This window comes from Cyprinus carpio, chromosome A18, assembly GCF_018340385.1.
Source record: "Cyprinus carpio isolate SPL01 chromosome A18, ASM1834038v1, whole genome shotgun sequence".
Lineage (NCBI taxonomy): Eukaryota > Metazoa > Chordata > Actinopteri > Cypriniformes > Cyprinidae > Cyprinus > Cyprinus carpio.
This window is the reverse complement of record NC_056589.1, coordinates 18,227,577-18,251,645: the sequence shown is the minus strand read 5'-3', so window position 1 is coordinate 18,251,645 and position 24,069 is coordinate 18,227,577. Positions and strand designations below refer to the sequence as shown.

Here is a 24,069-nt window from a genome sequence, read left to right as displayed (position 1 = left end):
AGTGTTCGGGAAGGAAGAGACCAGGTAAGGGGCTGAGTCCGGCAGCCGCACGCGCTCTCCTCTCACCGGTCCGTGGCGCGAGGGGCAGTGGCTTCTTCCTCCTTGGCCAACGGCCCTCGAATGGACTAGACGGCCCGACGACCGTGTAAAGGGTGCGGTTTTTCATAATTAGGGAGGCAGCCGTCTCGTCACAATATACAGTATATGAACGTATACACATTACCATTGAAATTTTGGACATTTGAAAATTTTTGAAGGACTTCTCTTATGCTCAACATGGCAAAATACAGTAAAAAATGGCAATATTGTGAAATATTAATGCAAGTTGAAATATTTTCTATTTTTAAATGCATTTTAAAATGGAATTAATTCCTGTGATTGCATAGCTGCATTTTCAGCAGTAATTACTCCAGTCTTCAGTGTCGCATGATCCTTGATCCCTGAGTTTGAACAGCCTTTATTCATTTGAACAGTAGTGTGTATATATTAATATATATTATGTGCATATTACTAGCTACAGTATATATTAGTATTTTTTATACCTCATCAAACAACATGCCTTAATTGATGGCATTAAGGCAACAGAAAGAGAAAAAAAGATGAAGAGACCAGATGATGACAGGAGGATCACAAAGGAAAGTTGTCCTTCTCCCTCTTCTGGTGGTGACAGGTATAGCTTCCTTTTATATACATAATGTATATTTTGCCTTGCATAGGAATAACACCCATCAGAACAAGCTCAAAGCTCAAATCTGTAGTTTAGATTGTGCCAGGCTCATGGGGGCCACCAAAAGGCCTACTGCAGAACTGCTAAATAGCAATGAAGAATTCAGTGTAATTGTAATGATCAATTAAACATAGCGATTAAAATGTCTCCAACAACATTCAAATAAAATCTTAGCTGCTGCACACAATCAGTCATACTAACTGCCACTAATTCATTACCTGGATTACACGAACACTGTGAGTAACCGTAAAATAAAATGACTGGATTCTTTGCAGCTGAAGTCACATTATCTGAGCATCACTATAGATGCCAGTATTGCTCACTGTGATGTTAAAATATTTCTGTCTTGTAACCACACAATGATGAGTCAGTGTAGTGTCTTGGTATGCCCTAAAATTCAATCCCAGGACCTTGTCCCTGTCAGCTATTTTTCCACAAACACACACACACACACACACACACACACACACACACACACACACACACTATTTTTCCACAAACACACACACACACACACACACACACACACACACACAAAGTTATTTATAGTGCAGCACCATCTTCTGTCTGTTGCTAGGAGACAGCCTGGTGCAGATTTCCTCAGCATGCAATACCTAATGCTTTCATCACTGCTAGTTTTATATATGGTCACAAACTTTATAGTGTGAATTTGTTATTTCAGACAGCATAAAACAATTCCGTCTCTGCATGGGCACAATGCAGTAATTCAAATGATATGTTCTTCTGTTTCAAACACATTGCATCAAGCTGACAACCTGCAAGGATAATAATGGACACTGTGCTAAAGAAAGCGAGAGAGTGTAAGAGAAAAGGGAAGTGGTTTATGTGTGTGCGGTGATGGTGAGTAACGAGAAGGCCGCTGATTAAATTTCTGTCACAAAGGTCAAGACCCCAAAGCCACTGTTGCCATGGAAACTGCGTCGTTTACTCCTGTGTCCCCTCACTGCTGGAATGATGCCGTCTGTCTGTTCAGTGCAGTTTACTTCCTCTCACAGTGACACCTCTGGACTCTCTGTAATCAGGAAGCAAATAGCGTAATCACTGAAGTACGTCCTTGAAAAGAGGACATAGATAAATAGAAAGTTACAAACTCATTACATAGGCTTTATCTCAGTAATGATGAGGTTCCGTATAAATCAAATGTGTTTCAAATGTGATTGTACATCCTATACATTTATATAGTTTATTAATTATAATATTTTTGGCCAGAGCAAAAGTGTTTTTTTTTTTTTGTTAACATTTTTGTTTTAATTGTTTGCTGTTTCATAATTTAATAGATAGATAGATAGATAGATAGAAAGATAGACAGATAGATAGATAGTATTCACAGTTGATTTTATTCATTTAGTTGCTTTAAAATAATGATAAAAAACAATGAGCAAAAAGAGGAAAACACGCGATCAAGCCCGCCCTCTAGTGGACAAATCCGGGACTGAAATAGTTCATCAACTGAAGCTCCCCGAGAGACGGTCACCGTGACATTTTATTTCTCATACATTTTCTCTCCCAAATATACCTAGTTATAAAAAGAAGACCTACACGTGAACTGCAGAAGTCACACGCCACTATAAAAAAGCACGTTAAAATGCTTGCGGATGGGGTTAGTTTTCTGTAAATGTTAGATGACACAATCATTTGGCCTCTTTTAGACACCAACCGTGACGTGAAGTAAGATTTTATGTCCACTCTGGAATTAACCGAGCCTCACATATCACACCTCTATCACACCGATGGAGACTCGCGAATAACAACACTGAAGAACAGACGCTCATATTTCAAGCGGGAAGCATACTCCCGCCTGAAATCTGAGAGTGTTTTCAACTGTAGTTATTTTGCTTTGTCTCAATGAGCGAGTCGCCTGAGTCGGGCAGACTGACTGATGGACACCATGTGCCAAACTCGGGAGGTCTAGCCGTCTGACCTTGTGGCACCCACTTCGGTTTCCTCAGGGCACGGGTCCAGCAGCGACAACTGTCACCCGCGTCTAGTGCTGTTTACGCGCACTGCGCGTGAGAACCGGGAGAGCCGTGGAGATTCGGTAACAGCGTTAATCATCTCAGGCGCTCAAACTGCTGATGATTCTCAGTCACTGACGTCGCCTTCTGAGAGCAGCCTGATAACTAGTGTGTGTAAATACAGCACACAGACGCGAACTCACACAGACAACGCTGATTCTTGAGTAGGCTACTAGAACAAAACAGACAAACAAATACACATTTATGTAGCCTAGTATAAAGGAATTGTTTTGGGGTTTTTTTTTATCACATTGGAAGCAAATTCATCCTTGTCAATCACTCAGTGTGGGTCAACACCATCAGATACAAAAATTGTAGACCTATTTATATTTTTAAATAGCTTAAATATCATTTATATGTAATTTTGTATATATGTAATATAGTTTAGTCTCTTTGTGGTGTTGCATTACCCATTAGTGATGGATCTGTCATTGTTTTGATAGAAATTTCTTTTCCAATATCTTTTCAATTAATTACATAAATAATTAGGCAACTTAACGTGAAAACATTATATTATAATATTATTGTTAATAATAACATCAATAACAATAATTTACAAAATACAAAAACTGTAAGACAAAAATTACTCACCTGTGTGACCTCATTTAACTCATATGAAATATGGAAAAAGGATCTTCAGGATGGCCACTGACTTTGATACGATCTAATTACAGTGTATATTTTTACATATCTGAAAAGAAAAAAAAACTAGGGACACAGCTGTGAAACCTATTAAAAGATGCATGTTTTTAAAATAGTCATCTTTCTTTCAGGACAAAGTCATATTTTTCTCTTTTAAAATACATTTATATTTTGATTTATTGTTTATTAGAAATATTTATGACTTTTCAGTGTTAAGTATTTTAAGAGTGATCATGTAATGTCATAATTCTGAAGAAAAACAGAAGATCTAATGGAATCCAATTGCATTTAAAAAACAAAGTCTCAAAAATCATTGATTGTCAGATGGATGGATGGATGGACAGACAGAAATACAGACTGACAGACAGACAGATGAATAGATGGACAGACAGAGGGACAGACAGTTGAGCCAGTGTTTCTGTGCTGTCCAGAGAGATTCTTTTCACAACAACAATCATCATAAATGTCAGCTATACATCCCAGACCTCTTACATGGTTTATAAGGTCATGTTTTTATTTATTGTTATCTCTTTTTTCCCCAGTAAGAGCAGAACTTGTGTGTCAGACTTCCAGATAGAGCTATGTTTAGCTTCTTCACTAAATGGTTGGTAGGCTTTTAAATCACATCATTATCTCGACAGCACCTGAGCTTCATTCAGTGTGCAGACACACACCAACAAAGCCAAAGTTGTATAGTCAGCAGAGCTGTTATGTGTCTGACTTGTTTGCCTGATGCAATTTAATATTTAATATCATACCTGAACAAAAGATTACCCTACTTAAATTCTCAAATCAACACATCACTTGCAATACTGCATGGATTGAAGACAAAAAATCTGGGGGATTTCTTGATCTGTTGTTTATGCATTCTTTCAGCGCAGCTGTGCGCGGCAAACAATTTAGAAACAGTGAGGTGCAAAACTGCTGAGAACTACACAAACAAAACTTTTTCCTCTTATAGTTTGCACAGACATCACAGTAAGACTCTAACAAAGTTTTTGAGTGACCCCTAAATGGATCTTTAGCGGTAAAACCTAGTGTCCATTCAGTTGAAACCTATTGGAACAGACACCTAGCTCTAGGCTGTGAGCACTCTGTCAAAATGGGTCTCAGACGGTAACCACAGAATATTTCATTAATTAATGAGTGTTATGTGGTGCTATTAAAGCACTCACAAGCCCCATTTGGCCCAAAGCACAGCCTTTTAACACATTAACTCACCACAGATCTCAGTCTGATGCATGAGAAAGAGGACGAGAGAAAAACAGAGACGAGCTAAAATCTCATCACATGCAGTGTGCAAGGAGTCATGTCCAGGGCACAAAATCCCATTGCATACTGTAATATTTTATACTTTATGGTCCTTGTCAAAATTTGCAAAACATTTTATACAATGCTGTTCAACTGTAATGGCACTAATGCAGGTCTACAACACAACGGGAGTGTTTATATGAGAACATAGATTAGTGGGCCAAGGGAATATGTGCACCCAGTTACCACTAATGGGTGCTGAACTAATAATTGCTTGGGTAATGTAAGCTTTTACATGGGCGCACACACACACACACACACACACACACACACACACACACACACACACACACACACACAGAGAGAGAGAGAGAGAGTCTGTACACTTGCTTTGCAAATGTGTTTTGTAGATATAAGTTGTTTTTTTATACATGTGTACTGGCAATACAATTAAATTTGAATTAAATTACGTGGGGATTTTACCAATATATTTATATCTGACAGATTTGCCACAATTACTGAGAACTCATAACTATCATCTTTAATGTGACAGCCAGAAACAGATGGGTGTGTTTTATAACAAAGAAACAAACAGTGTAGGAAGTGCAGAACCCAGGCTGAGTTCAAAATGAACAAGCTACAAATGCAGTGAAGATTCTTTACTCATCAACTACTTTTAACCATAGTATCATACATGCAGCGATATTCTGACAGTTGAAACACTTATAACATTTGAAAGTCACACATGATAGCTGTGGTGAGCCGCACAAAAAAGATGCAATCTGTCTGCTAGATCTGACAGGGCTTGGAGGCCTTTGGATGTCACTGGTACTGCGTTCACTTCCCCATTCTCGCTCTCTTTTCTCTACAGTACCTCCCCCTCTGTCCTGAGGGAAGCTGCAACTTCAAAACATGCACAATAAAGAAAGATATGTCTCAACACCCAAATATTTACCACAGATGTTGTAATACACTCATCTTCCCAAGAACATACTAAAATCATTACAGAATTATTTCATATCTATCTATCTATCTATCTATCTATCTATCTATCTATCTATCTATCCGTCCGTCCGTCTGTCTATCATCCATCCATCCATCCAGCTATCATCTGTCCCTCCGTCTGTCCGTCCGTCCGTCCGTCTATCTATCTATCTGTCCGTCTATCTACCTATCTATCATCCGTCTGTCTATCCATCCATCCATCAGTCCGTCTGTCTGTCTATCTATCTGTCTGTCTCTCTATCTATCTGTCTGTCCTTCTGTCTATCATCCATCCATCTATCATCTGTCCGTCTATCTATCTATCTATCTATCTATCTATCTATCTATCTATCTATCTATCTATCTATCTATCTATCTATCTATCTATCTATCGGTCTGTCAGTCTGTCTGTCTGTATATCCATCGTCTGTCCATCCCTCCATCTGTGTTCTTTGTCTTTCTGTGCACGTTTGTTTATCTTGGGTGGATCACAAACAGATCTCAAAATAGACTTACAATAACAAGATTAATAATAGTTCGTTTTTTTTGGTTCATATCTATATAGCATGAGAACATCCTCTCTGATGAGGGAACGTCATTTTGTTTCTAAGAAAATCGCTAACATGATGCGTTTAGAAATTCCACACACAATCTCTAACACAGGTAACGAATTTAACATCAGTAGGCTACCTATTAAGAATACGAGAAAGAAAAATACCAAGCATCATGCGCAATGAAGTTGTGGTGTATCTAACGCCTGCGCACACACGGTCCATAGTGAAGAGAATTGTGAATGGGGGGAGTATTTTGGGTGTACAGTCATAAGTCGGACTCCGAGGAGCCAGGAAGTAACTGTGAGCCATGCAGCTCATGAGACGGATAAAGTAGCGCGAGCGAGCGTCTGTTGTCAGCAGTCGGGGATCACACGCGCGAGAGTGAGGAAGAACAACAAGCCAACTGCAAATTACTGCCAAATCTAGTGCAGTACAACTCACGGACCCCACAAGAGGCGAAATCTGAAAGAGGTTTGACATTTTAAAGAATACAAAGCTTACTGCAACATACTCCATCATTAGAAGAAGAGAAAAAGACGGAAGGAAATAAGAGCGGGACTTGCGTGTTTCAAGACAACGCTTCACTCTCTTTTCAAGTTTAGACAAATACAATTAACACAATTGATCAAATCGCGTTCGAGATGCCTCGGGTGGTCCCGGATCAGAGGAGCAAGTTCGAGAACGAGGAGTTCTTCAGGAAACTCAGTCGCGAGTGCGAGGTGAGCTCGATTCATCCGAGAGACATTTGATAAAGTGGCGGAAACAAAAGTTGCACCTCTCGCGTGACATGAAAACAAGCGTGTCATCGCCTCCTTCTTTAACAGCCTTTAACAGTGTAGCGACAGCTAATGCTTAGTGCTGAGAAAAGTTTTCAACCCTCCATTCACGGCAGTTACAAAATTACTTTTTTATAAATCGCAAGCATGTATCAAAAAATAAATGAATAAATAAAAATAAATAAATATAGATGCAGCATAGACTAAAAAGACGCACCTTTGCACCTCACCTTTTAACTCTAGTACAATAATGAAAGTTTGTCTGATTTTTATCCTAATTTAAAACAATATCATACAATTTGCAGTGAAATTTAAACAAAACATACAACTGAACATAAAGGACGGAAACTATTGTGACAAGTTATATAGAGGAACATAACGATGTTGTTATCATAATGAAAATATTTTTACAGTGTACTCTAATGAAGCTCTTTAATAACAAGACACTTGTGATTCTTTCATCCCTGTTTACAGATTAAATACACCGGTTTCCGCGATCGGCCGCACGAAGAGAGGCAGGCGCGCTTCCAGAACGCGTGCCGTGACGGCCGCTCAGAGATAGTGAGTACACGCACCTCACAGCACCGGTCAATGACCGCTGACCCCGCATCAGTGCTGGCAACTCAATACTTAAACACAATAACGTGATTAGGCATCCGGAACTGTCATGCAGTCACCAACAACTAGGTTCAAATAGCCTACTTCCTTATATGTAATGAGCGCCAAAAACACTGCAGAGAACATTTAGCCTATGATCCATAGCCTATCGTGTTATACTTATTATTATATATTTAATTCGCTGTATCATTAGGACTACAAATAATTAATCAATCCTTAAACATAAAGTGGCTCTCGGCTTCTTTTGATTATTAGAAACGCTTCTCACGGGTGCAGATGAACTCGGACGTGTTTACTCTCTTTAAAAATACCCTGGGATTGCATGTTATCATAGATTATCTATTTTTATTTACCTATTTTTAAAATCTCATTTTATTTTATTGATATTTAAAAAATAATCTAAATCAGATTTGCATTAGGTTCACTTTGTGTCATATCCTTTTCTTTGACTGGTTTGCTAACTTGTTTATCTCTTTGTTTGGATCTCATGTCTTCAGGGCTGTTTCAAGATAGATTTTGCTACCCATACTATTTCTAAGAATAGATGAGACAACTGTTACTTTAATTCAGATTATATTTATTCTGTTCATAATAGCATTATAGAATAGACAGATAAAATAGTTTCCACTATTTCTGTTTGATGTCACTTTTTTTATTTCATACAGAATTTCGTCATAAACATCAATTTAGAGGCCTTACAGCTGATAGTGATCGTTTACCGACCAGTAACTTAATGGAAAACATTACTAGAGCATTTCTAATATAAAATGCAAATTAAAAAAAAAAAAATCCTACATGTTTTGTGATACAATATTCTGTCATCATGTTGTCATTGCTAATTCAGGTTTGCTGTGCTGTGACTCTGTGCACTTAAGTTCTTTAATCAGTAAGATGTGGTCACATTTGGCCTTATTTGCCCCTAAAGTCAAAAGTAGATTAAATGTTGAGGTTCACAGGCAAACAGGTCTGTTACAAAGCTTCAGAGAGTCATTTTCATCGTCATTATGCCTTTTGTATGACCATTGCTATGATGCTGAATATTAATATAATTTACAATATTACTGTTTATGTATGTTTGAGCATATAAGTGAAAGAGAATCAGATGATTAATTTTAATATATATGTGTACATATATAGCTTAAATGCGACAGAATTCTGCAAGCCAGTTTGGTATAAAATTCTTTTTTCCCCTTTCTTTCTTTTCCTTTTTTGTTTTGTTTTGTTGCTCATGCTCCTTGAGGACGTTATTGAATTATTGTACCATAATTCAAAATCTTTACAGCAGTCCTACTGCTATTAATGTAAGAGAGGGTCTGTATTTATAACAATTATTGATTTTGTACTCCTCTCTGTCTCTGTTATCTCTCTGTCACTCATTCACTCCTGCATTCTGTCTCCTCTCAAACTCAGTTTGGTGAAGCCCAGTTTGCCAACAATGAGCGTTGGTAAAATAGAATCAGATGTGTGTAACTCAATACCTGAAATAGAGAAAATGATGATGCTTTTTTTTTTTCTCTCTTTGCGTTTGTGCACCACCCAACACCCCTGCCCCCCCCTAAATTCCCTCCTCCCTTCTTTTCCTGATGATTTGAGCACTGGCCTTGGCTCCAGGCATTCTCCTCTTCTTTCCGATGTGAAAACAGAAATGACGGGTTGCATAATTTATGCTCGGGCCTGGCTTTCTTATCCTGTTTGTATTGATTTCCCTCTAAAGCTTTTGTGGCGACCGGCACCAACCTCTCGCTGCAGTTCTTCCCAGCCAACCTTCATGGGGATCAGCGGCAGGCGCCCACCCGAGAATATGTGGACTTCGAGCGGGAGACGGGAAAGGTAGTCCTGACACTCTCTCCTTATTTATTTGCAATTATTCCTGCCCCTCATTTAAGCTCTCAATTGTTCCCCTTATCTACCTTTTTTTTTAAATCAGGTAATAAACATATAAACCCAATTTCATACAAATGTATAATAATAGTAACATGCAAAGACTTTCATGAAAACTTGCAAAAGTCACCTGCATGATTTATGAAATCTGAGGAATGATTGAAGTAGTCATTTCTGTTTCTCTTTAGTCATTTCTTTCCTTTACGCACAGTAGAGGAAGTGTGTCGCTTTCTCAAACCAGACATATCCATGGTTTAGATGGGCAAAAGCCTCGGTTTTCCATAATGATAGGTTTCTCTCTCATACATCTCAAGGAAAAATGAACCCTTGAAATATTACACTGCAGACAGCAAGAAAAACAGTCTCTCTTGAATGAAACATGGCACAGGTTTGCATTTTATGTTTAAACTTTCACTTTTATTTCTGTAACAGTATTATTTCAGACACGCTCATCGGTTTTACATTTTTGAATTGGTCTTTCAACAACTCCCTCTTGTTTCTGTAGATTTAAGGAATGCATAGCCTCCCTAAACCCATGAGAATGTAAAATAAAACCATACCGCACTGCACCGTCTTCGTTCCATTTTATAACCACTTTTAAACTACATATATATTTCTGTTATTCTAGTCAAAGCTTTCCATGCCTGTCAGAGACCTATAACCATAACTTCTCCCTATGTCAGCTTTGTAAGGTGACTTTTAAAAAGCTTGTTTTCTTTCAGACCATTTTGTCTGAAATTCTGTGATTGTTCAAAACAGATGTTAAAAGAACAGTGAAAATTCTGTCTTTATTAACTCTCATTTTGGTCTAAACCTATATGACTTGCATTCTTCTGTGAAATATAAGATATTTTGAAAAAAGTCAATGCAATAAATGTCAATGGGGGTCAAAAGAAAAAAAAAGACTTGAGTGCGAATAAAAGATAACACAATTTTCATCTTTGGGTGAGCTACATTTGAGCTCATTTAATCATGTTCAACATATAGTACACACTTAAAGGTTCTAAAAGAGGGTTTTCATAGTGATTCCAAAGGTTTTCCACTATAAAGAACCTTTTGTGCAGTGGAAAGCTTCCATGGGTGTTAAAGGTTCTTCAAGGAACCATACATACTGTACCAGTGAAGAACCTTTATTTTTAAGAGTGTAAATTAGGTTCTCAGATAAATTTTTTCTTGTTGTATCTCTTGTGATACTTTACAATGTAAAGAAAGGGAAATACGTAATAGACACCGTCGGGCACTCAGTCAGCCGTGCTTGTCCGCAGATGCAGTGATCACTTTCTTAGTGTGTCTGTCACAACTACCAAATGTGATTAAATTCTAATTCAAGCCTTCTTATGCTTTAAAGACTCTGGTGCCGAGATGTTTACAGTTCATAAAGGCTGATTAGGAAATATGCTGCTGGCATAACAGCTTTATGGATGGTCGCACAAGACCAATTAAAGGAAATGGTCAGGCCGGATTAAATAGCATTTTGCCATAGCTTCTTTTAAGGTCACCCCTGAGGCCTTTCCCTTCAAGCCTTTGTGTAAAAGAAAGTTAGTGCGAGACATTAGAGAGGCACTTACTGGCTTTGTTTGTGTTTTTACCACAAGCCTCTTGCAAAGCTGCTGGTGTTTCTTGCGCTGTTGTGGACAAGGAAGCCTCTCTTCACGGACAATGCCTCACTGAGATGCGCTCATTAAAAATGCATCTGTGAGAAATCAATGAACCTTTTGGCCCTGAGGCTGACGGACTAATCTTTGGCTGTTAATTATTTAAAAAGGCATGAAGGGTGTGCGTGTTGATCCCCGTGCTGACGGGCAGCCGAGCATGCGTGTTTCTGAGCCCGGGCTCACTGGTAATCCTATCCACCTGTCTGTCACCTCTGCCAGAACTCAGATCCATGCAGCTTTAATGAGCCTCGCACCGTCTGCCTTCAAAATACAGCCCACGCGATGCATACCCCTACACTTTCCAGATCCTACTTGACTCGCACACTCATACCACTGCATTGGGTGATGTTGAACTGTTGCGACTACTTGTTTTGTACTATTTACATTCTTTTGAAAGCAACTTCTCTGCATTTGCAACATTTACTTACTATGTTTTGAGAGGGTCATTATAATGCACTGGACATTTAGTTTCCTTTAAAGTACTTTGTTGGTACCGTGGTACTGTGATTGTATCAGATGGTGATTACCATATTTATAGCCTATAATATCACTTACATGGTATGTTAAAGTTCTTTTAAATATTTAGGTAACACTTTACAATAAGGTCCCATTCGTTAACATTAGTTATTGCATTAGCTAACATCAACTAACAATTTTCCAGCATTTATTAATCTTTGTTAATGATGACTAAAAATACAATTCTTTATTGTTCATGTTAGCTCAGAGTGCACTGGAAATTGAACTTTTAAATTTAGTTTGTTTGTGTAACCTATTGTATAACGGTTGATTCTTTGATGTTAGATAGTATTTTTGATATATTTTTTATGTTTGGATAAAATCAATCAATTTAGATGTTACCACATGAAGCTACTAAAAGTAAGTATTAAAGTATTAGTATCATAGTAGTATTATTATTTGCATAGTATTAATTTATTTTTACATGTACTCTAGTATGCTTAAAAAGTACTCTGGAGTATGACGTAAATGCCATTGTACATGCATTTTAGCACCATGGTATATTTTGAAGTATCATAGTATTAACATGTGATTCCACCACCACTATTATTATTATAATTATTATTATTATTTTTAATGAAATTACTGACCTTTATTTGGTTGCATCATTGAAAGTATTTTTAAATGATTTATCAGGTAGAAATAGTCTTTAAGTTAACACATTTTCACCTATAGTTGTTGAATTTTTTTATTTATATCCTCATCTGGACTTGTGTCTTGTGGATCCTAGTCTTTGTTTTAAATAAGATATGTGTCACCTGTTTTACAAGTTGTTTAAAAAAACAACAACTTAAACTTACAGTACCTTAACAAGTGCTCTTGACAGATTTATATCAATGTAACACATTTCAGAGTTGGAGTTTCCTTTCTCTTTTGTTTGGAAGGAAATCCTGAATGGACAAACTTTGCTGATAAGGTCTGTCCTCCCTTCCTTTCTTACTTTGTTCCTCCTCATCACTCACATGCCCTCTGTTTTTCTTTCATCCTTTAATTCTCTGTCTCTTTTTCTCCTCTATACTCACACACACACACACACACACACACACACACACAAACGGTGAACGTTTGACATGGTGAATTCCCTCTAGAGCAGTGAGTGTCAGACCGGGAGAGTTCATGTGTGCGCCCCAGCCTCTGCTCCTAATTAAACTGATTGTGAACCTTTTCCACAAACAGATCCCTCTTAAGAGCTATGGTTTTAATAGACTACAGCTAAAATATTACCCTAACCGGAAAGCGCTCAGACTTGCAGTTGATCCCAATATGCAAAACCATGTGAGATATCAGGAATGTGCGATTGCTGTCTGGCTATTGGTTGAGGTGTCCTTACAAGACCGCCGATTGGTTTATTTCTCACGCCGTAAATCAGTCATCAACGTCTCATTTGTTGCTCACAATGTGCATGCTGTGTTTTGCTGCCAGACTCCCAACCTGTAAAAGCAATTTAGAGATAACTGTAGAGTTGTAAAAAATATGTGATACACAACTAAGCAAGAGCACCTTAATTATATGGCTTCACAAGCAGCCGTCTGATGATATGCCTGATAAAAAGAAAAAAATCATTATAATAACTTTGAAATGTGCTACGAGGCAACATTAAAGTTTATGAACTCTGTATTTGGGATTTAGTTAATCGCTTCTGCATTTTTATCTGATTCTGGCTAATACAAAAAAGTTGCATAAATAAATGAAAAATGAAAAAAAAAATTTTTTTTTCATATAGTTTGGTCCTTATGGCTTTCACATTATCATGTAAATGTTTTTCTCCCCTGATGAACACAAATGTGATGACAGACTCAATGTGTTCCACCTCTCACCAGAGGCAGGCTCTTTTCCATAATGTTCTCCCTTTATAACGCTCTCCTTTCTCTCCTCTTCTTTCCTCTTGGTTTGAAAACACAGTGGTTGCCAGCAGAAGCTGTGCAGGGCTAGTTTAAACTTGGCCTGTGGCAGGAGACAGTAGTATTATCTGAGTGGGGTGGTGGAGCACCCGCAGCACAAGCTCCTAGTGTCACTGCAGGCTAATAGGAACCAGCTGTGGGGGAGGTTTAATTTTAGCAGTAGCAAGCACAGCCCCAGGGAGGAGACTTTGACCCTGTCCCAGCCAGAGTTCCTCAGAAGTTCCAAAGCAAGCGTTCCCTGAGCAACAACCAGTCAGGTATTCCATCAGCCAAAAAGTCTACTGAATAAGTACTTTACTGACTATATGACAAGGTAAAAATTGGATGCACGTGCCCTCAGAAGGCAAATGGGAAGTAAAGGGAATTCCATTTTATCTAGGTAGATCATTAACCATGCTTCAGTTAAAAAAAAAATAAAAAAATTGATCTCCAATTTCGTATTGGTTCATATGAGCAACACTAGAGTTTAGTCTAGTAGGTTCTGGCTCTCTGTAAATTATATTTTTTGTGCATTTTTCCTGCACTACTATTACTAGAGCAAAAAACTCTCTCTCTCCCTCCCTTTCATGCAGCTTCTGTCTCCACCACTTAAACTCAATCTTGTTGAAATGTGATCTCCTCTGAGATGGAGGCTTCAGCTGTAAGGCTTTAAGGAGATCTGATGCTTGGCGCTGTTTCCTCCTCTCCTCCTTCTTTCCTCTATTCATTCGTAGCGCTCATGTGTGGTTTTGGCTTTTTTTTTATGCAAAGCAGAAATTGGGTCCGTCTGCTCGGGCTATGCCAGGAGGCTTTGGTTTGTCATTACACTTCGGAAGGGAGAGCAGCAAGAGAGTTGTAAATTGATTGGCCAAGAGACTTTAACAGCAGCCAGCTTTTGTTCAAGACCCTCCACAGAGCACTAGGTGACATACTGTAGGGTGACAGACGGACCACTTGTGGAATAAAATACAAATAAGCTGTGTCATTCTCACATTTTAATTAATTTTGGTACTGTGGTAATTTGGTACTGTAAATTTTTTTGATGTCATGGTACCCAAATTTGATCTTCAAAAGTACAAATTTTCATATATAAAGCTTTATAATATAAAGATTTATAGTTCAAATGTGTGATATTATTCAGACAATTATTTGACAAATTAAATAATTGGCTTTATATTGCCACTGTATTGAGTGCAAAGCAAAATTATTAAAATAAATAGTAAAAAAAAAGATTTTACATGATTTTTAAGCTCTTTTTTTTAACCAAAACATTTATTTGTGCTTTTCACAATAAATGTAATTTCAGAACAGTTTTAAGTTTAAAAATTTTTTTCCCAACTCTGCAGACTCATTATAACCCTCTTGTGGCCACCTATAACACCTTGTATGTGTTCAATGAAAAAACTCTTAACACATAAAAGTTTGACATTTATGTATTTTTACATTTTCAACGCTACATCACCAGCTTTAACAACCGTTGCTTTCATTTTGAAAACAACAGAAATAAATAAAATAACAATAATAATTAACAATAAAATCCATTTTTTTGTGAGTAATTTGAATAGTGTTTTAATTAGTCAAAATGTCTGGTGCAAAGCAATTACTCAATTAATCAATTACTTAATTAGCTCTGACTCTGAAGGATACTGTGATTGTACACTTGTGAGTTTTTGAAAAGCAGAGGGAAGAAATCATTTGTCTGTATTCAACATATTTATGTGATAAAAATGCAACAGTATGTGTGTGTCTCCGATTCGATGCCAGTGTGAAAGCCCCTGTGTCGGAGCCACACTGGGGCGTGGTGTTTTTTTCTCTCAGACGCGATAAATCTTCAGCATGTCTTGTGTGTAAGAATGTTCGCTCGGGGGCAGATAGCACAGGGAAGAATCAGACTAAAAGACTCCATTATGAAAGGGGCTGCAGTCTGAGGTCTCACCACAGGAATTGGTGTTTTAATAGTTTTGCGTTTCCAAAACTATTAAGCAAGTTTTCCAAGTTCGATGCGTGTGTGAGTGTGTGTGTGTGCGCGTATCGAGATGGCGACTCTGACTCACACTCAGTGTGGGTGTACGCTTCATTCTGCACCCCTATTTGTATTATTGTGTGTGTTTGCGTAGGTTTGGTGACTATCCATTAATCTGTATATGCGTATGTCTTTTTTCATACATTTTCCTATGGTGTGTGCATGCTACGCTTAGCAAGCACATCTCCATTTTCATGACTAGTCATGTACCACAGAACATGCTGTGGAGCTGCATGGCGCCAGTCTGACAGTTAACTCCAAAACCGAACACATGGAGGGAAATGCTCATGGAGCCACGCTCAGCTGCCGAAGCTCAGTGAAGGAAATCAAATGAGGAGCAGACGAAGGCCTCTCATCTTCCTCTCTCCTTCTGCCTTCAGCTGAGGTGGAGCGTTCCTCATTATTTGCAAGTTTTCCAATCTTAAATCAGCATTGTGGTCCGATTCACAAACAGACTTTTAAAACTGATGGTTCTGAATCTAAATTCTGTATGAGCCTCCATTTAAAATAACAATAAACCTCACATTCTATATTAATGTGGCACGTTACCACAGCTTTACAATCACATAAACGTATTGTTTCTTCCAGTAATTAATAATCATACAGTATATTTAACTTTTGAACGCTGGTGATTTTTATTATAGTGCTTGTGCCACTGATTTATGCTCAGATTTTACTCTAGCACACAGACTTTTGTGGCTTCTTGCTTTATTTGAACCACTTCTTTGTAATGATACACTTGGACTGATTCTCAAAGCTTTTGTTAATGAGATGGGTGACACGTTGGAACCATAAACAACACCACATCTAAAAAGTTAAATAACCAAGTTTTTCAGATTTTCATTTAGACTAAGAATGTAAATATAAAGATGGATATTTCTGAGTGATGACCCGGATGAATCAGTGAATCAAGTGATTTCTTTGAAATGAATAAATTCACTAGAATGAGAACTTTTCAAATCAATGATTCAGTGTATACTATTTCATCTATTTCCTTGTTCATTTCTAGTTTGAATCTTTTCAGAACTGTGTTAGGAATTAGCCTGCTAGTTAAACTTTGGTAAATCATAACAAGGCTTTTGTGAACTCTGCTCCAAGTTTGTAGCGACATGCAGAATGATAAACTAAAAATGCAAAGGGCTGCGGTAGAGGCTAATTTTTCCTGCGATCTCAAACGGAAGCTGGTCTGTTCACCGATTTCTTGTCAATGACATCATCAAAGTGTGTGTGCTAATTGATTCCTGCTGCTGCCATCTCACGTACCTCTGATCTGATCTCAGTTTGTTTGAAGTTGGAAGGAAAAACGGCCTTTTTGTGTTTAACCATGCCACATTCTCTTAAGCAAGATCTTTATGTAAAGCCAATAGTGTAACTCTGAACAGATTGAGAGGAGATGCAGAGAGGGATGTAATCAGAGGGTGGATGCTTTGTCCATCATATTCTTGCCTTGCCCCATAGGGATTCAATTATAGTGCCCAGCTCGGATTTCTCAGGCCCGTCTTGCGGCCTTCCAGTCACACCCTTCTGATCAATAAACTCTGCAGGAAGACTGCACATCATCCTCACGTTGTTCTTTCTGTGCCCATTCAGTATGGCCAGGTTCCCTCCCTTTTGCTCCCGTATCACACTCACTTTGTTTTTTCAAGATGTCTCTTTGTGGACACGCTCATTGAAGTGTTTCAACAACAGCATTTTGATATTTTATTCCATTAATTTAGTTTTTTAAAGTTCAACCAAAAAGACCAAAACTTCAAGTTCTAGAGAATCAACTATAGTTTGCACCATATTTGTGTGCATCTTCATTTGTAATTGTTTGATTTTGAAAGGTTTATTAACATGCTAATAGCAAATAACTGGTAGCACAATATTTGCTTCACATTGTATATGTGTCTGCATGAAATCTACATCCAAAGTTCTGTCACAGCTCATAACTGTCTGATTGTGTGATATATCATAGCTTTTGTCATCTTGGAAGAGGCTAAAGTACTGCATGGTCCAGAAGTTTTAATAGGCTGGCTACAGTTTTGAATGACCTTTTCTACTGCTGTATAGATAATTTGTTACTACTGAGTTGTGTGTGGTAGAACTCGTCTGCTGTGTTATTCTTTGAACACGGTCCATCTCTTTTCCTTCGGAAACATGGAGGTCCGCTCAGAAACCCAGTTCTGCTGTTTTGGTTGGAACATTGTAAGAAAGTGAGAAGGAGAGAGAGAAAAAGGAAAAAAGAGAGATTTTCCTGTTTCTGGATGTAATGCAAAATTAGTTTTTTTGTGGTGATGATGCAGACTTCCCCCGTGCCATTCCTCTTGCAAAAGATTTCCTTTCATAAGACTATTCAGAATGTGCCATTTATTCATTTGGTATTGAGAAAGACAAATTTGCATTTTCACGGTTCTCAGGTGGTGATTAATGGTCATATAACATGCAAGTAATCAAATGAATTAATTCATTTTAATCTTTCGACTCTGTGTCTGACAGTGCTGTTGGTTGGGCCAGATCTTTTTTTGGGGTTATTTTATTCTGCACTTGTACAAGGGTCCAGGTGAGAAATACAGCAGCTCTGTGTGGTTTTACACTTTCAGAAAAAAAAGGTACAAAAGCTGTCTCTGGGGCGGTACCTTTTCAAAAGGCACACCTTTGTACCTAAAGAGTCCATATTGGTACCATAAAGGTTCATATTAGTACCTAAAGGGTATAAAAGTGTACCTTTTGAAAAGGTACCACCCCAGTGACAGCTTTTGTACCCTTTTTTTCAGAGAGTGTACATTCCTGTCGGCTGATTCCAGGAAAGAGCCTCCTCTCTGGACACAGGTGGGTGACCGGTGCGGTCACCGTCCACTCACATCCCTCTGCACTCATGTTGTGGCTTGTAAACTTATTGCGATAACTGTGATACTTTTTTCTGGATTTTTTGATGAATAAAAAGTTAAAAAGAACAGCATTTATCCAAAATTTAAATCTTTTCTAACAATATAAATCTTTGCTATCACTTCTTAACAATTTAACACATCCTTGCTGAATAAAAGTTTAAACTTTTACAAAAAAAGAAAGAATAAAAATGTACTGACCCCAAACTTTTGAACTGTAGTATATATTATTAGAAAAGAATAAGATTTCTATTTTATTCATCAAGGAATCCTGAAAAAAGGATCACGTGTTCCAAAAAAATATTAAAACAGCATACTGTATTAGAATGATTTCTGAAGGATCATGTGACACTGAAGAGTGGAGTAATGATGCTGAAAATTCAGCTTTGCATCACAGGAATAAATGAGATTTTAATTGTATATTAATGTTAATGTATATTAATATAGAAAAAATATTATTTATAAAGTTATTTTACATCATAATAATATTTCACAATATTCAATTTTTTCCTGTATTTTTAGATATTTTCGAATTTTTATATTAAAATATTAATATCGTTCTGATCCCAAACTATATATATATATAAAATAAACAACTAAATTAACTACTTTGTCTTTTACTCTCATGTTTGAAAAACAAATAGCATTTGTGTGTGGTGCAGTATGTGTCAGAGCTGGCCAGAGAGGGTTTATCCTGATGGAGAAAGGTGTAGCCTAATTGTAGGTTGTAGGAGTTTGTGGGAGGAGACAGAGGGCCAGAACGACCCTAATGGACTGACACCCCTCTGTCTTTGTGTTTGTGGCAGGTGGCGTGGGCAGAGAACTTCAGGCCTGTGGAGCTTCTGCCTTCCTTTGTGCTTGTGCATTAACAAAAGTGGGCTTTTGTCGGTTAATTTGGATATGTGCGCGTGGGAGTGTCTGGAGTACGTGTGCGTGAAACAATACTGCAAACGTTTAGTTTCTCCCTGTCTCTGATTACACAGAGAAGCATGCTCTATCTCTCTGATTGCTTTGCCTAGGCGTGCTCAACACCTGCACCGGGCCGCACCTGTTTTGTGTGTGTGTGTGTGTGTGTGTGTGCAGAGATCAACTGGAATTTCACACACACATTTTGGTATGTTTGTGTCTGCATAATGTCACCTAGACTGAAAAACTTTAAAGTGAACACATGGGGTGACAGATGGATGAAAACGGGCTTTGAAACAGTTTTCACTCAGAAATTGCAGTAAATATCACTAATAATTGCAAAGAATTGGCAACTGATGTATTGAATCAAACATTAAATTCTGAAATTCTCATTTTTACAGTGTACATATATTAAGATAAAATAGAGTGAGAAGCATACTGTATGTGTCAGTTTTGCAAGACATCAGGAGTGCAGCTACGCCTTCCACTTAAATGTTAATCTTCACTCCCTCCCACTTTTACTGGTAGTTGCTCTGCTGTGTGTCCTTGGGGCCTGTTAGTATCTCTTCATTGAAAGAACAGCTGCCTTTTGCTCTTACTCATACACACACACAGATATGACTAAATCTCTCTGAGTGCATGGAGAGTCGTATGTCATGTCTTTGTTGAGGAGGACGATCCCACTTTCAGGGCATGAGTCAGGCAAGTGTATGACAACCAGAATGGATGGCTGAGGGGCACATACACTGATGATCCTTAGCTCTACAGGGGATCTTTACACTGCCGTGGTTAGTACATATGCTTGTGATATACTGTATTGAGCCATGGTGCTGTCATGGGCACACAGACTTCATTCTGGTCTAAATGCAACATGGAAGCCCCACAGGATAAATTATATTTTTTATAAGGTTTATTTAATTACAATATAATTTAAAACAATATTTGTATATTAATATTGATATATATCATATCATATTTCAAATATTTTATTTGTTAGTAGTTTTATTTTATAAAGAAATAATAAATGAATAAATAAATATTAATATATAAACTCACCAAGGCAGCATTTAATCAAAAATAAAGTAAAAACTGAAGAATTTTGAAATATTATTTTCATTTAAAGTAACTGTTTTCTATTTTAATATATTGTAAAATGTAATTTTATTTCTGTGATGGCAAATCTGAATTTTCAGCAGCTATTACTCCAGTTTTCAATGTCAAGTGATCCTTCAGAAATCATTATAAGGCTATACATGGCACAACGTTTGTCCAGATTTTTGCCCTGATTTACAGTCTGGAAGAGTTGATGGCAGTTGTCGAAATTCAGAGCCAGTCTGCAGGTTTTGGGCATTTAGAGTTGACCAATTTCAAAGAAAATCGGCACAGATGTGCATGGTATTATAATGTTATACTAAATTAAAACAATGGAAAAACCCTTAATGAAACCTAAAGAAAGAAAGAGAAAGAAAAGAAAAAACACATCTCAAGTACTCAGAATAACATATATGGACTTTGAACGATTAATTGCTGCTTTGAACGATTACGTAATTGTGGTATCTGTAATTCTAATCACGATTAGAAATTTGATTAATTGTGCAGCCCTACTTCAGGTTATGATTCCATCCAGATATTAAACATGTTTGATATTTTAAGCCATTTTTCACATATTGTTTCTCTTAGAAACAGGGTGCATGTTTCTGAATTAGTTTAATTCGGAAGTACTTGAAAGTCTGGTAGTGTGTGATTCTTAATCGTTTAGTATATGATTATTATTAATGTTGAAAACTGCTTAACATTTTTGTGAAAAATGTAATACAGAACAGCATTTATAAATGTCTTTAGTGTCTCTATTGATCAGTTAAATGCATTCAAACAGCTTACTTACCCCCAGAACAATATATAAATCATATATTTATTTATATATCTAGGTGCTATTCATTTCAGTTATTGATCATATACACATTTAAAATTTAATTTTTGATAAACCATCTTGAAAAGACCTCCTGAAGTGTTTTTTTTCTGATGCTGGTATACACTTTACACCTTAATTATGTTAACCAACGACTACATTGGCCAACCATCAGCACCCAGAAAGACCATACTGGTCAACCAACTGGTTAACAGCATGGCTACAGTTGGTCCATCTAGACAGGTAGCAAACACAACCATCATAAACAAGCCTGGACCACCATAGACATTTGTGCTGATTTTATTAGCAGGTAAGAAATGTGTAGTAGTGTAATGTGCAATAATGTGTAGCTTGTTATCATTTTGGTCATGCTTAGGCCATCTGAGGTGGAACTGGGTAATGGAATGTTTTATCACTTCCTCTTACTCAGTAGCTTAGTCATAGGACTGGCAGAGAGGCAGATGCTGTGTGTACAAGAGAGTTTTAGGCTTAAATAGACATGGGCAATGTGTCCTACTGTCAGAGGATATGCTAAGAGTGATGAAAGAATACATTCAGAACATTAGTTAAGTATGATATGGGCAGTGGGTCACAGTGTCAACCTGTTTCTGTTGTAGTACCACGGTGTGACTGTGTGTGAGTCACAGAGCTGATACAGCACTTACTGTGACATGTGAAATGAAGCTTTCATGGGCCGACTTTCTCTTTCTCTTTTTCTGAACATAAAGAGGGAAAGTCCAGGAAAGGTCCTTTGAGGGCACTGACTCATATAAAGAAGCATACAGATGCAGTTTCATCTGACACATTATGTTTGTATGTGTGAATAATCCAGTGATCAGCAACTGCTGCATAATTAGCACTCATGTGGGATCACACACAAACACACACGCTCTTACTCACAAAAAGCTCCACTCATGAGGTGTGGGGACACAATGCTCCTCTGTCAGCATTCGTGTAAGTGTGTGTGTGTTCTGCCCCCCTCTTACAGGACCGGCCTCCTCCTCTCTTGGCTTCAGACGCTTCTCTGCTGGTTTTCTTTTCCCTCGCATGCGGCAAATCTGCTGATGATGGCCTGGCACGTGTCTGAATGAGGGGCAGCCTGCCAGTGCGCCAGTCACACACCTCACTGTTGCCACAGTGACCAGCACTGGGTCTCCCACTGCCCAGTTATTCAGTTCAGTTCAGTTTAACACTTCATGTTATTTTAATTCATCAGAACTTTCAGTTTCAGATCCATTTTAATTTGGTTATTTTCCAATCAGTTTTAGTTGTAGGAGTCACAACTGAATCTGTAATATGTCTTTAGAATTGAGCTGAGATCATTTTAATATCTTGATGGTTTCTATAAACAGCAAGGAGATTAAATGAAAAGTATATAAGTCGCTTTCATTTCAGTGTTTTCAGTAAAATTTGCATATGAATTCAAATATTTTATCATCAGATTATTACAAGACCAAATAATTTGAGTTTAAGTTTGGGGTCTGTAAGATTTTTTAAATTGTTTTTGAAAGAAGTCTAAAATGTTCAAAATATAGAATTTTTTTTTTATATATATTTTGTAATGTTAGACAAATCTTTAATGACAATTTAATGTGTCCTTGATAAATAAAAGTACTTCTTTATTTGAAAAAATGTAAATTATTTTGACTTTATTTGCTAAACAACAAACATCAAAATTTAATTGAACAACATTTTTCATCTGGAGCCTACTTTTGTAACTTTCAATGAAGGTATGAAAGCGGAACTAATAGAAGAGAGTTAGTCTTGTTTGTGCGTGTTTGCAGATTCCTGTCTGTACTAAAACTCTCAATACATTTCTTTTTGGTCTTCAGCAGATGTTGTAGTTGTAGTAAACAAATTCCCGATTGGGTTTTTTCTCTTCAAAGTCCTTTAAACTCTTTGAATTAGTGCTTTCCAGTTAAAGGCCTTGTTTAGGCCTACCAGTAATGTGTGCTTAAATAGTCCTAGTATATCCAGAGGGGTGCTGTGTGTGGCCTACACATCTAATGAAGGCCTCTTTTCCTCTCTCTCTCTAACCCTTTCACTCTCTTTTTTTTTTCTCTGAAGAGAAGAAGGTACTTGGCTGCCACCATTGGCTGCTGTGCAAGTAACGTTCTGCTAGTTTCATCTCATTTCCTGCGTAGATGTGCGGACAATGAAGTAGCCTGAATCGGTAGCACTGTGTAACTTCTCTATAATAATATTTAAATTATATGTTAGGAGTTAGTGGGTTCTTTATTCACTTTCAAAAAGTCTCATTTTAGCTTGCTTCGTTATGTTTGGTTGTTTCATTTTATTCGTATGCGTACAGGGGGCTGCCGTTGCATTCGTTTTTGAGTGTCATACACCAGGGTGTGGGGGATGTGGGAGCTGACGTTTCGTTCTGAGGAGGAAGTCTGTGGTGAAGTATGCTCCCCTACACTTTTTTTTCCTTCTCCATGTAGCTGCGCTTAAAAAAACTTCTGGCTGTCTCTACAGATGTGGAAATCATTTTAGAGGAGAGCGTGTGAGTGTGTGTAGGAGGCAGGGCTTCGTTTGCAAAGCGTGGGATTCAGGTCCATAAGAGACCTCCCCTTGCCCTAAAGCACCCTGGGAAGGCCTTGGGTTTGGCCCACTCATAAATGAAACCCCTGTGCTAGTCAGGGCTAGAAATAGCCCAGCAAAACGGCAAGAACGTGGGACCGCTGCAGAAAAACAAACTCCCCCTATACCACATCTGACAAGGCCTTTCAGCTCCTGTTTTCATTTTCTTATTTATTCTGGATTATATGTTTACCTTTGCAAAAATACTTTTTGAGCAGTATAGACTGAACTGTACAGGCTAGAAACATACGCGGGGTTTCA

General features: G+C 37.7%; 1 protein-coding gene across 10 annotated transcripts in view; it reads left to right on the top strand.

Moving 5' to 3' along the window:
• The first annotated feature begins 6,385 nt into the window (after positions 1 to 6,385).
• LOC109098381 (core-binding factor subunit beta-like) overlaps positions 6,386 to 24,069 on the top strand; it is a 33,476-nt gene continuing 15,792 nt past the window's right edge. For 3 of the 10 annotated variants that reach the window (XM_042775211.1, XM_042775216.1, XM_042775212.1), the window contains exons 1-3: positions 6,387 to 6,913; positions 7,445 to 7,531; positions 9,302 to 9,418. In XM_042775211.1, coding sequence (XP_042631145.1) covers positions 6,836 to 6,913; positions 7,445 to 7,531; positions 9,302 to 9,418 — 282 coding nt within the window. In that variant the 5' untranslated portion in view covers positions 6,387 to 6,835. Of the gene's footprint in view, positions 6,914 to 7,444; positions 7,532 to 9,301; positions 9,419 to 24,069 lie in introns of all 10 variants that reach the window. The other 7 variants (XM_042775209.1, XM_042775213.1, XM_042775215.1 and 4 more) reach the window with 6 other exon arrangements.